Source organism: Anolis carolinensis, chromosome 4 (genome assembly GCF_035594765.1).
Source record: "Anolis carolinensis isolate JA03-04 chromosome 4, rAnoCar3.1.pri, whole genome shotgun sequence".
NCBI lineage: Eukaryota > Metazoa > Chordata > Lepidosauria > Squamata > Dactyloidae > Anolis > Anolis carolinensis.
In genome coordinates, this window is record NC_085844.1 from 35,875,501 (window position 1) to 35,891,562 (window position 16,062).

Sequence of the window (16,062 nt, forward strand, 5' to 3'; positions counted from 1 at the left end):
GCGCTCTGCTATGGGTGGCTTCTCTAGTTAGTTAGTCTGCGGCGCCTTTCACCCAATGGGTTTCATTGTTTACTTCCGACACAAACGCCCACGTGGTTTTCTTCCACTGCTCATGCTGACGTCACAAGCCCCCTCCAAAAACACACCCAGCGAACCCCGCTCGCCTTTTCCAGCGCCCCCTAGAGGCGTTCTCTACGTAAAATCTCGCCCCGCCCATGAGGCCAGCAGAACGCGCAGGAACCAATAGGATGCCTCGGCGCATGTAGCATGACAGCCTTGCCGTGCACAGCCTTTCATTACCTCTCCCCTGCGCATGTGCGTGCAATAGCGGAACGAGAATTTTGCAACACTGGAGGGCAGCTTTGAAAGGCGAGCTCGCGCCTGCGCAGTGGGTGACGTTGATGTCACGTCCCAGACTCTGGGTGCCGGTTTTGCCAGCAGAGGCGAGCCCTTCAGTGACTTGCCTTCCTAACGGTAAGCCGGGTTCTTCCTCCTTCCGCTTACAACATTTTGCTTGGGCTTCTTTGTATCATTTCACAATCTTTCTTTGGAGCACCTGAATCAGGAGGCACTCTGCACATGCCCTGGAGCTGCTCGCTCTCATTAGACCTGCATTTAGTGGCACCTCGCTTGGTCTAACCTTGGGAGTGGTAGATGAAAATGAACAGAATCAAGGTGTCTGATGCCACCTCTCTACCGAAGCATTGCAGCTGAGAGTGCACCTACACCGCAGAATTAATGCAGTCTGACTCCACTTTAGATCCCATAGCTCAGTGCTTTTGGAATCATGGGAATTATAGTTTACTGGGGGACTAGCACTCTTTGGCAGAGAAAGCTCAAGGCAACTACAACTCCCATGATTCCATAGCACTGAGCCATGGCAGCTAAACTGGTGTCAAACTGCATTAACTATAGTGTAGAGATGGGAATTATAGTTTACTGAGGGACCAGCACTCTTTGGCAGAGAAGGCTCAAGGCCTTGTAGAACTACAACTCCCATGATTCCATAACAATGAATCACGGCAGCTAAAGTGGTGTCAAACTGCATTAACTATAGTGTAGAAATGGGAATTATAGTTTATGAGGGACCAGCAGTCGTTGGCAGAGAAGGCTCAAGGTCTTGTAGAACTACAACTCCCATGATTCCATAACAATGAATCACGGCAGCTAAAGTGGTGTCAAACTGCATTAACTACAGTGTAGAGATGGGAATTATAGTTTATGAGGGACCAGCAGTCTTTGGCAGAGAAGGCTCAAGGCCTTGTAGAACTACAACTCCATAGTACTGTTCCATGGCAGCTAAAGTGGTGGCAAACTGCAGTAACTCTACAGTGTAGAAATGCACCCTCTGATTAAAAACAAAGCCTCTGCATGGGCAAAAGTAAATGAACTGGGATGGGATATTGACATTCTTTCTAATAAAGCAAAGTAGTATAGTATGCATCATACCTGAATGCCTTAAGGCACCAGATCCAGTCTTATCTTGGAAGCTGAGCCAGCCCTGGTTAGTACTTGGATGGGAAATTGCCAATTAACATCCCGTGCTGTGAGCATTTCAGAGGAAGGAACTGGCAGAACCCTCTCTGACTATTGCCTGCTGAGGAAAACTACAGAATGCATTGGGTTTCCATAAGTCAACTGATGACTTCAAGGCTTATACACAATGAGAGAGAGTACAGCTTGCCCTCCTTATTCGTGGATTCTGCATCCACTGATTCAACCATCCACGGCTTGTGCATATATATAAATGCATTCCGAAAAGCATTTGAAACAAGAGATTAAAAATACATAATAGATTAGCAGAAGAGTTAGAAGAGATTACAAGGGCCATTCAGTCCAACCCCCTGCTATACAGAAACACATAATCAAAGCACTCCTAACAGATGGTCATCCAGCTTTTGAGAAAAAATCTCCAGAGACGCCACAACACTTCGAGGAGGCACCATATTTGACTGCCAAACAACAGTCAAATAACTTCCTAAAGTTAACGGAATCTTTTTTCCTGCAATTTGAATCCATAGTGTCCTAGGACCTTGTCACATTGAGATATAATCTGTTTATATCAGTATGCATCCCACAGTTCGTTTTGGACTGGTTGCATACTGTATTGAGACGGAGTGTATACTCTCCTCATCACACTTGATTATTACTATTCTTATGATATGAAAATACTGCGCTTTGACTCATCACACCACAGAAGGCTGGCTCCTTCCAATCCATTCTAAACACCCCCTACACCATGACCTTTTAAAACGTTTTTAAGATTGCTGATGGGGTGCATACAGATTTTCCTATCACACACAAAAACAATGCTTCAGCAATGGAAGATTCCATAGTATTTTTTTAAAAAAACATCATTAGAATTTCATCTGCAAATAATCTGTTTCTCCAACGCTTTGCAAACTGATTCCAACAGAATATTGATGAGATGGGTCAAACGTCATGTAATGGGACCCATTTGTAATCATTCTCAAACAGAAACAGAGTATTTCCTAATGTGATAAGGTCCCAAGTCTCTAGAACAATAGAACACAAGCTTTCCCCCTCTGCAAGGTGACATTTTTTCCAATGTTTAAACATGTCTCATCTTAACCTTCTTTTCTCAAACTAAACAGTTCCTCATAGGACTTGGCTTCCAAACCTTTGAACACTTTGATTGCCCTTCTCTGGACAGGTTTGAGCTGGTCAATATCCCTCTTGAATTGTGTTATCCTTCACTGGACACACTGTTATTCCAGATGAGGTTTGAGCAAAGCTATACTCAACACTATACTATTAATTCAGCCAGGAATTGCATTTGCTTTTTTAGCTGCCACATCACACTAGACTCAGCTTGTAGTCTACCAAGACCGCTAAATCCCTTTCACACAGATTGTTTTCAAACCAGGTGTCACCCATCATAGATCATCAAAACAGGATATAATCACACATGTGTCCTCTTTTGTAAGGTCAGAGGAGTATCACCTTTTAAAGGCATTCTAATGGATATTTCTAGTTCTTTCCAAGAAAATAGAATATTTCATCAAATTTGTTTTGTGTCCACTTTATACTTTGAACCTTTAAAAACATATTTTACCTGTGACTTCTAGCAATTACAAATAGGATCTCATCTATATTATGAAGGCATATGGACTTCTCATTTAATTTGCTAGTCTTTGCAATCTGCCCCACACTGTAAATGGATCTCTTTGGGAAAAAAGCAATGAAATAGGAATGAGCTACCAATCAAATAGATCAGCAAAGTTGAGCAGCCAGCTGCAGCCAGCTGCAATGAATCACTGACCAGGAGGTCATGAGTTCGAGGCCAGCTTGGAGCCCCATGTTTGTCTTGTCTTTGTTCTATGTTAAGGCATTGAATGTTTGCCTTATATGTGTAATGTGATCCGCCTTGAGTCCCCTTCGGGGTGAGAAGGGCGGAATATAAATACTGTAAATAAATAAATAATTTAATATTATTATGATTTGAAAATAACAAGTTTTAACATTAAAAATCCTATCTGCATTTTAAACCCTGTTCAGCCCACTGCTAATATTTATTCATAGGTATAAAGAAAGTTTTGTTTTCAGGTTAGCTTACTTTTATTTCTAAATCAGTATTTTCAAATTTTATTGATATTGTTTCTCCCAGTGTGATTTTTTAAAAATAGCATTTGTTATCTGATACTCTGATTGAACATTGCACTTTCCACATGCAAGGTGTGTGTTGTGCCATTGACCTGTGGCCATTATCCAAAGTATAATTTGATTATTTCAATAGAGCTTGTATCCTAGGTGATATTTATTTGCTTCTGTAGATTTAAATGACTGTTATGAATGCTGTTTAGCAATTCCAAATAGCTGTTTTGTTGAACTGTAAAACTGACAAACTGAGAATTTTCATAAGAACTGGGGTGTATTTACACTGTAGATTTAATGTAGTTTGACACCACTGTAACTGCCATGGCTCAATGCTATGGAATCCTGGGCTTTGTGATTTGATTGACCACTGACTCTCTGGCAAAGAAGGTGAAAGACCTTATGAAACTACAGTTCCCGCATTGAGCCATGGCAGTTAAAGTGGTATCAAACTGAATTATTTTCATCAAAATTACAAAAAGCATTTTAGGAATTGATTTATGCATATCTTACCGTATAAAAAGTACATGTTTTCAAGACAGATAAAATCAAATTTACAAATGCCTTATTTGTATCTTCAATATTACCTATTGGAAAATTTTGTAAGAATGCATGTATTAAGACCTGTAGCCAGGATTTTGATTCGGTGGGGGCTGGGATTTTGATTTGGGGGGGAGGGCTGAGTCTGAGTGAGAGAGGATCTACCCTAGCAAACCTTTTGTATCATTATCCCAATACCCCCATGCACATGGGATATATTGAGCATGGTGATCAGATCATGATATGAATAAACATAACAGATTTAAATAATAAATGTAAGGCCTTCTCACGGACCACCCTGAGAATTTCGAGGGGGGGTGCTGAAGCCCTTCAAGCCCCCCCCCCCCCCCGCTACATGCCTGCATGTAATGCAGTTTAGCACCACTTTTATCTCCATTGCTTTATTCTCCACAGTTGTAACAGTTAGGAAGTCATCCCTTTCCATAAATCCCAAAATAAATAAAGAGGACCCCAATATTATCTCCTCAAAAAAATTAAATGTTGGAGTCTGATCTGTCATTCCTCAATTCTTCACCTTTGATTCACCTTATTACAGCTGAAAATTTCTTTAAAGTTGCAGTAGAAGACAAAGACGTTGAGACCTTCAGTAAAAATGAGTGGAGGGAAGAAAAGAAAAGTTGACCGCGAGTGTCGAGTGTTTAAAAAGGAGTGGACAACTAAATATTTTTTCAACAAAGTCAGATCAATGCCTGTATGTCTTATTTGTCAAGAAACTGTTGCGGTTTTCAAAGAATACGTCAGTCGCCACTTTTTCGCAAAGCATGCTAACTATGCTAGCAGTAAATCAACGCAAGAACAGGCAGTTATTGCTGAGAGGTTGTTAGCCAATTTGCAGACTCAGCAAAATGTTTTTCACCAACAAACTGCTATTCAAGAGGCAAGTAATATGCTGGCATGTGAATTAGCAAAGGCCAGCAAACCCTTCTCTGAAGGTTTTAAAAAAAAAAAGCATGGTAGAGATATTGGGTCTCCTGTGTCCAGAGAGCAAAAACAAATTTGAAAAGCTGAGTTTATCCTGCAGGGCAGTGACTCGCTGTGTAGAACTAATCGATGAGGTAATAACTGTACTTTAAAGGGCAACACTTTATGTTATGGCTTTTACATGCAGTTTATATTAGTTCACACAAACATGCTCCATCCATCTGCCACTGGCCCGACCCATCTGTCAAATTTTAAAATGCAATGTGGCGCCTGTGTCAAAAGGTTTGCCCATGCCTGATGTAGATGCACACCTATATCCCATTTAATGCATCTTATCTCAGCATGTGTACAAAAAACAAAATAAATGTTACTTTGAAAGCAAGAACATGAACCATGGCAAGCTGAAACATGAGTGTTTAGCAAATATATGTCATATATTAATGCAGTGGTTTGAGTTTTGGATTAGGAGCCTGGGATACTAGGATTCAAATTCCCTTTCGGTCACAGAAGCCCGCTGGATGATCTTGGGCAAGTCACACTTTCTCAGTCTTAGAGGAAGACAATGATAAACCCCACTCTGAACAAATCTTGCTAAAAAAAAACCTCTGGGATGGGTTCAATTTAAGATTGCCATAATTCAGAAATGATTTCAGCGCACACAACAACATATCAGTCTTTTTTAACATGTATAACTTGGTGAAATTTACTATTTACCTAGCTAAAGATGGCTGATCCTTGGCAAGAATGCATGGACTTTGCCGTTCCTTTAGCAAGAAAAGCCGGAGAGGTATGTCTACTTTACTCTGAAGCCTCATAAGCATTTCATTATTTTAATCAGAAATATCAGATGTGTTAAAGGACTGTGCTTGCAAGTCTGCTTAGTGCTTGAGCAGTGTGAAGACATGTGAGACTTAGAAAGCAAAGGAAGGAAATCTTTTTTAAAAAAATAAGTGGTAACATAAGGTTAAGAAAAGTCTGATAAGTTTGGAAGGAAGTCTTTAAAATGCAGTCATTCACACAATGTTGATTTTGCTTGTGTACCCACATATCTTAGTTGTTTGTGGCATAGGAACATTTGAATTTGGAAGGACAAAGAGTTCTTTTCCATTGCCTGAAAACAATTATTTCTCCAAAAAAAATGACAGTGTTCAAACCTGGTCTGGATGACTACATAATGTGATATGAATTTTGTAAAACTAGTCCATCCTGCTGTTTATACCTTTGTAACCCTGATATGGAAAAGTTTCAAAAGAATTATATTTGATTTTCAATTGTGCTATCTTTATCTACTCAACTGTATTAATTAAAGGTTTTCTGGGTTTTTTTTATAAAAAAAAAGATTGATACAATTATCTTTACAGGTAATTCGAGAGGCACTGACAAAGGAGATAGCTATCATGATTAAAAGTTCCCCAGCAGATCTGGTGACAGTCACTGATCAAAAAGTGGAAAATATGATAATTTCTTCTATCAAAGAAAAATACCCATCTCACAGGTACCAGTGTATTTAAGAAGAGAGATTTTAAAAGAGATGTGTCTGAAATACCTACATTAAACCTTTTTTATTTTGATGGCTTCAAATTAATTACAGGAAACCTATACATTGTTTCCATAATGCTTTAAACATTCATTTGCCATGTATAATTTATTGCATTTCATTTCCAAATAGGAAGAGATAGGATAGGATGGAAGGATAATGTTACTTGGCTTGTATTCTCTCCAGATGTGTTAGACTACAGCATCCATGATTCTCATTCAACACAGCTGTGCGGTGCTAGAATATTGGGAGTTGTACTCCAAGAGACAAGATAGTCTGAAGGAATTGCCATAGCAATTGTGGGAATCAGAGGACAGAAATGCAAGATGTGCAAATAACAAGATTGCTAAATTGCTAATCAGAATATGCAAAGACACAACCAATTCAATAGTCAGTGAGACATTGGGTGCATCTGCACTGTCATGCGTCAGTACTACGTAATCATGGAGTTCTGGTTTTACTACAAAGAGTGCTGATGTCTCACAAATCTACAAATCCTGGGATTCCACAGCATTGATCCATGACAGCTAAAGTGTTGTTAAACTTCATTAAATCTGCACTGCAGACATAGCCATTCAAGTATTTTTGCTGCTCAATGAGTGTAAACAGCCAAGCAGAACCCCATCTTGTCTACTTTATAAACAAACTAAAAGGAGTAGTGATCTGATGAAAAATTGGTAAATCATGTAGGACACTGAGATCAGATTCCACTTGCTGTTCTACATGCAGTATATTGCAAGAAAAGGGGCAGGCATCTGTTGCCCACAGAGATGCCTTCCTCCCACCCATCCTGCCACCCCTTCCCCAAAGGTAGGCAAATAAATCCATTTATTCATTCAGCTCTATCAGCATGATGATTTTAAGGCTCTCTAGGCAGGGGTTGTTTAAGTCCCAGGTCCCATTTCGCTAAAGGTGGCAAAAGCATTCTCATGTAGGAAAAGATTGGAATGGAGGCAGTTGAATCCTTGACAGAAAATAGAAGTCAGCTGAGGTCTTTAAACTGAGGCTAGACAGCCATCCTTTGGGAACGTACTGACTCAGGATTTCCTTCATAAAACCCCCGCTGAATCAGAACAAAAGGTAGTCTAGTTCAGTACTCTGCTTATACAGTTGCCAGCTAGATGCCAATTTGATGCCCCTAGTACATTTTATACAAAGACACACTGCCTCTAGTACTGGAGGTCATGTAGCCATCCTGACTAATAGTCACTGCAAAAAGGGATGTATTTTCTCCATTCCTTTTCAAAGTGTTCTACATTTGACATAACTTTTTGTTTTAGCAAATTGCACCATTTAGCAATAGTCTGTAGGCAGCATTTTGCCCCTCCGTTGCTGTATTGGATACACACTTTGGTTAGTATTTGCTGTTTGAGATTCTTGTTCCACACTGCCTCTTGGCAGGCCCTGTCTTTGTCCTAACCTTGATATTTTTATAGTGAAAGAGCATGTTGCACTCATGCCCTTCTCCAGAGAATTCTGCCGGGCCACTGTACACCAGTCCAGGATACTAAACTAGGTCTTTCAGGCAGATCTGGGGAACCTTTTTATGTTTCACTTTCTTAAAGCAGATCTGGTAAACCTGTGGCTGTCTCTCATTGATAATAGTCCAGCGATGGGACCAATGTACTCTGGATGAAATGAGAGAGCGCCTTCTTTGCTCATTTGTGGAATACTCTTCTAGAAGTCTGCTTGGTGCCAACCCCAGTGTTATTCTAGCACCAAGAAAAACAAGACTTTTAAAAAACCATTCAGATATTATCTAAAGCTGCACATGCACTATGATTTGAAATTGGTTTAAACTGTTTCTAATTGACGTTTGATATTCTTTTAGTCTGTTCTGTTTTATATTGTTGAAACTGATCCATTTTACATTACACTGAGAATCTGTAATATTGGGTGGGGTGAACATATTTAAATTTTCAAAACGTATACATTGCTACTTCCACAGCCCTCAACCATGCCCATCCTGCGTGGGATTGGTGGAAATTGGGAGCCAACAGCTTGTGGTGAACCACAAGATCACCAGCTTCAATGTTAAATGTAAAATGAATTGGCTCCAAAGAAATTCTGGAAATGGTTTGTTGGATGACTGATAGTTTCTGAAACGTGTTGTAAGATCTACATATACAGAAATGCATTCTTTCTGTGAGAAAAAAACCCTAGCCTGTTTGTTCATTCTAGCTTCATTGGAGAAGAGTCTGTTGCAGCTGGTGCAGGAAGTACTTTAACTGATAATCCTACTTGGATTATTGACCCTATTGATGGAACGACTAACTTTGTGCACAGGTATGTTTTTAAACCTTTTTGTTATAAAGCTTCCTAAACTTGGGCGGGAGGAGTCTCTGGATTCCCTGATCTCTAGAATCTTTGAGCTGTTTTATGGGATGAACACATTAGGTCTTGGAAACACATTCAGGGATAGCCATGGAGCAAAACACAATAAAATCTGAAATGTTTTGAAATGTTAAATCTTGTTCATCAACTTGGTTAAGAGGTTCATGTAAAATAATTTCCCCAAGTTCCCGTATACTTGTTGATTTTTCCTACTGTTCACATCATACTTCCACACTAACGTGTGTCTCTTTCATTCTCCAGGTTTCCTTTTGTGGCTGTTTCAATTGGATTTGTTGTAAAGAAACAGGTAATTCCTTGTTTCATCTGAATATTTGCTAGAAAACGTAACATGCTTCCATTCAAAAAATAAAATGGTTCATTTTTTCTGGCTGCAGATGGAATTTGGGATTGTGTATAGCTGCATAGAAGACAAAATGTATACTGCCAGGAAAGGAAAAGGGGCATTTTGCAATGGACAAAAACTTCAAGTATCAAAACAAAATGGTAAGGATTTATCATGTAAGGGCTGTTAGGAGAATAATTATATCAGACACTGCTATAATAAGGATATGAGGAAGCAAGGGCGGCATTATTTTACAAGCTTTCTTTTACTAGATGTTGGATCTCATTACAGTTGGTTGTTCATGTTTGTGGATTTTATTATTGATGGATTTCATTAAAATATTTTCTCTGAGAATCTCTCTGCCCTCCAGTGTGATTCTATGGTCAACTTCATGCTAGAGAAATATATCAGTAGGATCTGGCATAAATTGACCATAGAGTTATTCTGGAGAAGTTAAATATTTCTAGAGAGGTGTCTGCAGGTAAAACAATTGCAGTTTTATTTTTTGTGATTTTGTGTCCCTAACCTCAGCCAATTTGGAATGCTGACTATATTCTCTTGGCAAGCTCCTGGAATTTATACTTCAAAAATCACCTATTCACTGAGTTAGTTTCTATCAAATGACCTTCTTTTGTAGCTCACATTCTTGTCTGGAAGTGAGGCCTTCATTCTGGCTTTGTCCATCAGAACAGGCCTAAATAGTGTCTGCCTCTGTATCTCTCACAGCTGGCCCTATGTTGTTATATGGGTGCCTTTCTGTTCAGCCTCCTCTTAGTTTGTAACTGTTAGTGTCCTACTATATTTGATGCTTTCCTGTTGAGCATCCTTATCCTGAACGTTCCTGACTACAGACCTCAATCTGATATGACTTTGGGCCAATCACACACACAGCCCAGCCTTCCTTACAGAGTTTTTGTAAGAATAAAACAGAGATAGGGAAGACATTCATATGTGTGCCCCCTTGAGCGCATCTGTAATTATTCCATGGAGTATAGTTAATGTAGTAAGATTGGCCTTTAATCAGAAACTATTTGATCAGCCTTGTATCATCAGATCTTTTTAGTCATAGGTTTGTTAAAGATCAACAATTCAGATGCCAACTGAACAGTCGTTTTAGTTTATTGCTGCGTAAATAATAGAGTGTTTGGGGCCATTTTGTTAAGACACAAACATTTGCAAATTGGGCTGTAGCTCATGAAAGTATATGCTAGAATAAAAAACTGATTACTGTTTAACAACCACAAGAGTCATTGTTTTGTGTAAAATCTGGCAAGGGAAAACACATGTTATTATACACCAGGTTATTTTTTGTTTGTGTGTGCAATTTATTGTATTAATGCCTTTTTAAAACAATTGTTTTCATTGCTACTGACCAAATGCAAATTAATCTAATAGATAGACGTGATTGTCAGTCTTTTCTTTAATTACTTTTTCCCCCAGATATTACAAAAGCCCTCTTAGTGTCAGAGCTGGGATCCAACCGTGATCCAGAAGTTATAAAAACAGTTCTTGCTAACATGCAGAGGCTCCTCAGCATTCCTGTTCATGGGTATGGCATGTTCCTTCCTTCTCTTTTGTTTCCCTCACCCCTGGCAGTCTCCTTGAGTACATTCTCAATATGATTGCCACATAATTATAACACTTAAAAAAGATTATACTTTTATATCAATCACTTCTAATTAGCATAAGGCCCCTCATCCATTTTTAAAAACAAATGTTGATCCAAAGTTCTCCACATCTTGGAGGGGGCTATTTTGGGCTCAAAGGGAGAGTTTTTTCCGTAATAGTAAGTTTCATTCTTTCCAATTGGTTGTTGAAGGAAAGGGTTTATCTGGGCCTAAAATGGCCCAGAAATGCCTCACTCAGAACTTAGAACACCCTTGCCTTTTGGAAGAATTTGGAAGGGTAGTCAATAATATTTTTTAAAGAGGGTATGGTCCTCCAAAGTCCTCGAGCAAGGCAAAGCAGTCACCCCCAGCTTCCAGCAAATCTGTTCATCAGATTTGTTCAATCTAGATTCATTCAAGGCCACTGAACAATGGAGATGTTTTGCTTCAGGTTTTCATTGTATGCAATTCTGAATGGAAAATGCATTTTCCTATATTTCAGCTATTTGATATACTGTCACTAATTGTAAAAGGCACACATTCTACAACATGGTGTATAACCTTTTCAGGCCCAAGGACCATATACCATGTTAACTGGGGTAGCACATAGAATCCCTTTACATCAACACATATTCCTAAACGCTCAGAAGTGGGGAGACATAATCCCATTCATTACTTCCTGAGATTGAGAGATAGCAGATGAAAGAAATAAAAGTTTATCACATGCTTTATCAATTTCATTAGAAAAACGATAGTCTCTAGATTCAATGCTTAACTGGTATGCTGGGCTATGGGAAGGGGGGATGGAGTCTACCCCAGTATGATGCAGTATGAAACAGGGAATGTGCTAATATGAAAAAGAATATGGTTTTATTGGATTGGCTCGAAAGCTAACTGGATTGTATTGAATTCAACAGGACTTCAGTTCACCCAAGTCATTCTTTGCAGAGAATTAGTGTATATTCTGAATATCTAAATATTTCATGTTAGGGTTATTGTGTTATTGCAAAGAATATACCTTGTCTGTTTTAGGATAAGAGCAGTTGGGACAGCAGCTGTAAATATGTGCCTGGTGGCCACAGGAGGAGCTGATGCCTATTATGAGATGGGGATTCATTGCTGGGATATGGCTGGAGCTGGAATTATCATTACTGAAGCAGGTGGTGTGCTCCTCGATGTCTCAGGTAAAGTGTGTTGAAAGAATAACAATACTAGTTGTGTGTTGCTTGAAAGAAAGCCACTTGTTGTGTGCCATTAAAAAATTATCAGTTACTGATGGAGCCTAATCTCTGCTACAGCAGCTCAGCATTTAGCTCCGTTTCATTCAGTGGAACAGATATACATCTAACTTCTGCTAAATTATGCACATTAATGTTAGTTGTGTTGCAGCCTAGTCAGGAGGGCATGCCAAGATAGTATGTTAGTCTATCATTTGTTTTTCCTTAAATATGCATTTTAGCCATGGTTTGATATAGTGATAAGCCAGAACTCTGAGGAATCCTGGCTTACCATAAATGATGGCCACCTTAGTGCACACAAATGATTTGTTCCTCTCCACCAAGGGTCCCCAAACTAAGGCCCGGGGGCCGGATGCGGCCCTCCAAGGTCATTTATCTGGCTCTCGCCCTCAGTTTTGTAATATAATATTTTTATATCAGTTTTAATAATATAATATATTGTATATACATATAATATTGATAATAATCTTATGTTATACAATATAATACTAATAGTAATAAAGTAAAGGTTTCCCCTGACGTTAAGTGCAGTCATGTCTGGGGGTTGGTGCTCATCTCAATTTCTAAGCCGAAGAGCCAGCGTTGTCCGTAGACATCTCCAAGGTCATGTGGCCAGCATGACTGCATGGAGCGCCGTTACCTTCCCGCCGAAGCGGTACCTATTGATATACTCACGTTGGCATGTTTTCGAACTGCTAGGTTGGCAGGAGTTGGAGCTAACAGCGGGCGCTCCCGGAGTTTGAACCTGGGACCTTTCAGTCTGCAAGTTCAGCAGCTCAGCGCTTTAACGCACTTCGCCACCGGGGCTCCTTACTAATAGTAATACCATATAATAATATTAATTATATGTTATATATTACATATTATATAATAGTATATTGGCATAGTTCAATATAGTAATATATAATGCTTATATTGTATTATGCTAATAATATATTGTATGTACATACAGCTGCTCTGAGTCCCCTTCTGGGTGAGAAGGGTGGGATATAAATGTAGTAAATAAATGCAGTAAATAAATAATTAATTTTAGACTTAGGCTCGGCCAAAGTCTGACATGACTTGAAGGCACACAACAACAACAACAACAACAACAACAATCCTAATTAACTTGACTATCTCATTGGCCAGTAGCAGGCCCACACTTTCCTTTGAAATCCTAATAGGTTTATGTTGCTTAAAATTGTTTTCATTTTTAAATATTGTATTGTTTTTTCATTGTTGTTGTTGTTGCACTACAAATAAAGACATAGGAATTTATTTGTATTTTTTTTCAAATGATAATTCATCCCCTCAATAGTCTGAAGGATTGTGGACCGACCCTCTGCTTAAAAAGTTTGGGGACCCCTGCTCTCCACTAATACGTCCAAGGGCTCCTTGGTGGCACAGGGGGTTAAACTGCTGAGCTGCTGAACTTGTTGACGGTTCGAATCCGGGAAGTGGGGTGAGCCTCCTCTGTTAGGCCCAGCTTCTGCCAACCTATCAGTTTGAAAACGTGCAAATGTGAGCAGATCAATAGGTACCGCTCTGGCGGGAAGGTAACAGCACTCCATGCAGTCATGTTGGCCGCATGACCTTGGAGGTGTCTATGGACAACGATGGCTCTTTGGCTTAGAAATGGAGATGAGCACCAACTCCCAGCGTCGGACATGACTAGACTTATTGTCAGGGGAAACCTTTACCTTTACTTTACTAATGTGTCCACTAACTGGAAGAGCAGACTTTTTGTTTCCCTTGTGACAGGACAAAACAAAATAATGTACACTTTTGTACAGAAGGGCTAATACAGGCTTCTGTACAAGGATATAAATTGGTAGCCATCATGACCAAGAAGTAATCTGCATAGCAAGTGCTCTCCATAGAACAGTGGTTCTCAGTCTGGGATCTTTCAGGTGTTTGGAACTTCAGCTCCTGGAATTTCAGCTCCCAGAAGTCCTAGCTGGTATAGCCAATTCCTAGGAATTCTGGGAACTGACGTGCATATAATTATAGAGTTGCAATGTAAAACAGGACATAATAGCGTTGCATGACACCATCCAGTCTCACCCCCTGCCATGCAGGAACATAGAATCAAAGCAAAGTCCAAATCAGGTTGAGAATTACTTTCCTGGAAATACTCAAGGCTTGGCAAGATATTTATTTACTGCATTTTACCCCGCTCTATCTGAATCCCAGAGGGGACTCACAGCAGCTACTGATACTGAAGTTTATCTAGCTATCATGGTCCCCCTCCCACTAGGTTGTTACACCTTGTTGATACTTTTTTAAAAAAAAAAACTAAAAAAAAACACTTTGCAAGACAGAAATTACAAATCAGGAACAAAACCTGTCTTGTAAGTAAGAACAAGATGGCCACAGTTTGGACAACACTAAGACCATTCTTGGTTTGTTTGGAAATCACACTTAGGCTCCTTCCACACTTCCCCTATATCCCAGAATCTGATCCCAGATTATCTTATTATCTCAGATTTTCTGGCAGTGGAGACTCATACAATCCAAAGGCAAATGGGATTCAGGGGAAATCTCAACTCCTAATATGCTCAGAGGCAGACCCACTATTCTGTATGCAAATGGATCCTGTAACAGTTTTGAGACTGGGGGGGTCCTTCCATACAACCATATAACCCAGAATATCAAGGCATATAATCCACAGTACCTACTTTGAACTGGGTTATCTGAGTCCATACTGTCATATAATCCAGTTCAATGTGGATTTTATACAGCTGTGTGGAAGGAGCCTGAGAGGAAGGAATTATCCTACTTCATCAAATGCATGGAAGGAGCTAAGGAAGTAGACTAAGTCTATGAAAAAATTATGCTACAACCTCTTTCAGTTAGTTTTAAAAGTGGTACAGGATCCCTTGGCATACTGATATTCCAGATTAACACTATTATGTCTTTGAATGCTACTATCTGATTTCCTTCATGATAAGACTAGAGCAGCAAAACAATAGGACTTATTTGTTGTTGTTTTCTTGTCTAGGGAAGCCATTTGATTTGATGTCAAGAAGAATAATTGCTGCAAATAGTCAAGTACTGGCAGAACGAATTGCAAAAGAGATTCAAGCCATTCCATATCAAAGAGATGATGCAACAGATTAATGTCTAAATGGCATCTTCAACATGCCGAACAATTTGTCAGCTGGTCTGAATACTTCGAACAAGCTTTGTGCGTGAAGCATACCCTTTGCACTTGAGTAGTTTAGCAGGCAAGCCTAGGATTGGTATTTGAAATCCTGACAGTTTAAAGCCTGAATCTTAAATCCTAGCCACTTTCAAAGCTTTTTTTTTTTTCAAAGTTTCTTTCCTCTTGTGCAAATGGCACATGGTCATTTGGAAAATGATTGTTAAGTGTTGTTTCTCAGTCTCTGAAAGGTGACATATTTGGGAAGTCAGGACAAGATTATTTTAATCCAGTGTTTCATATTTTGTACATGTACCATATAATTTATTAATAGTTCAGCCCCAGTATCCTTCACAGCAAGATTGTTGAACCTATGTATACTGATTGTTGTATACATTCTGTTTTGTGCATTTTCTATTCCCCACCACAAAATTATTTCAAAAAATTTAGAATAGGGAATGTATGCCCCTCTAGATGTTGGACTGTAACTCTGATGATTCCTGGTCATTGGCTTTCCTGACTAGAATTGCTACGAAACTACATCGGAGGGATCACTTTGTTATGGTTAAATATTTTAATAAAAGAATGAAGGAAAAAATCCAGAAGTGATTAATAAATGTATGGCTACAAATTCACAAGTACAGAGACTTGTTTTTGTAATCTGAAGAAGAATCCAGATGTCATCCTGGCAAATTCACGGTCCCAACTACTCATTCGTCACTTTGGGGATTTGGGGGGCTGGAATATTTTCAAGCCATGGATGACGGAATCCAGGGATACTA

The 16,062-nt window shown here is 39.3% G+C and overlaps 1 protein-coding gene across 1 annotated transcript; it reads left to right on the forward strand.

The window, feature by feature from the left end:
* Positions 1-319: 319 nt before the first annotated feature.
* impa1 (inositol monophosphatase 1) lies at positions 320-15,921 on the forward strand. Its single transcript, XM_003219547.4, has 9 exons — positions 320-474; positions 5,816-5,884; positions 6,459-6,592; positions 8,816-8,920; positions 9,230-9,275; positions 9,364-9,472; positions 10,752-10,860; positions 11,951-12,102; positions 15,140-15,921. Exons 2-9 carry the CDS (start codon positions 5,822-5,824, stop codon positions 15,256-15,258), a joined length of 837 nt encoding a protein of 278 aa, XP_003219595.1. The 5' UTR covers positions 320-474; positions 5,816-5,821; the 3' UTR covers positions 15,259-15,921.
* Positions 15,922-16,062: the final 141 nt, after the last annotated feature.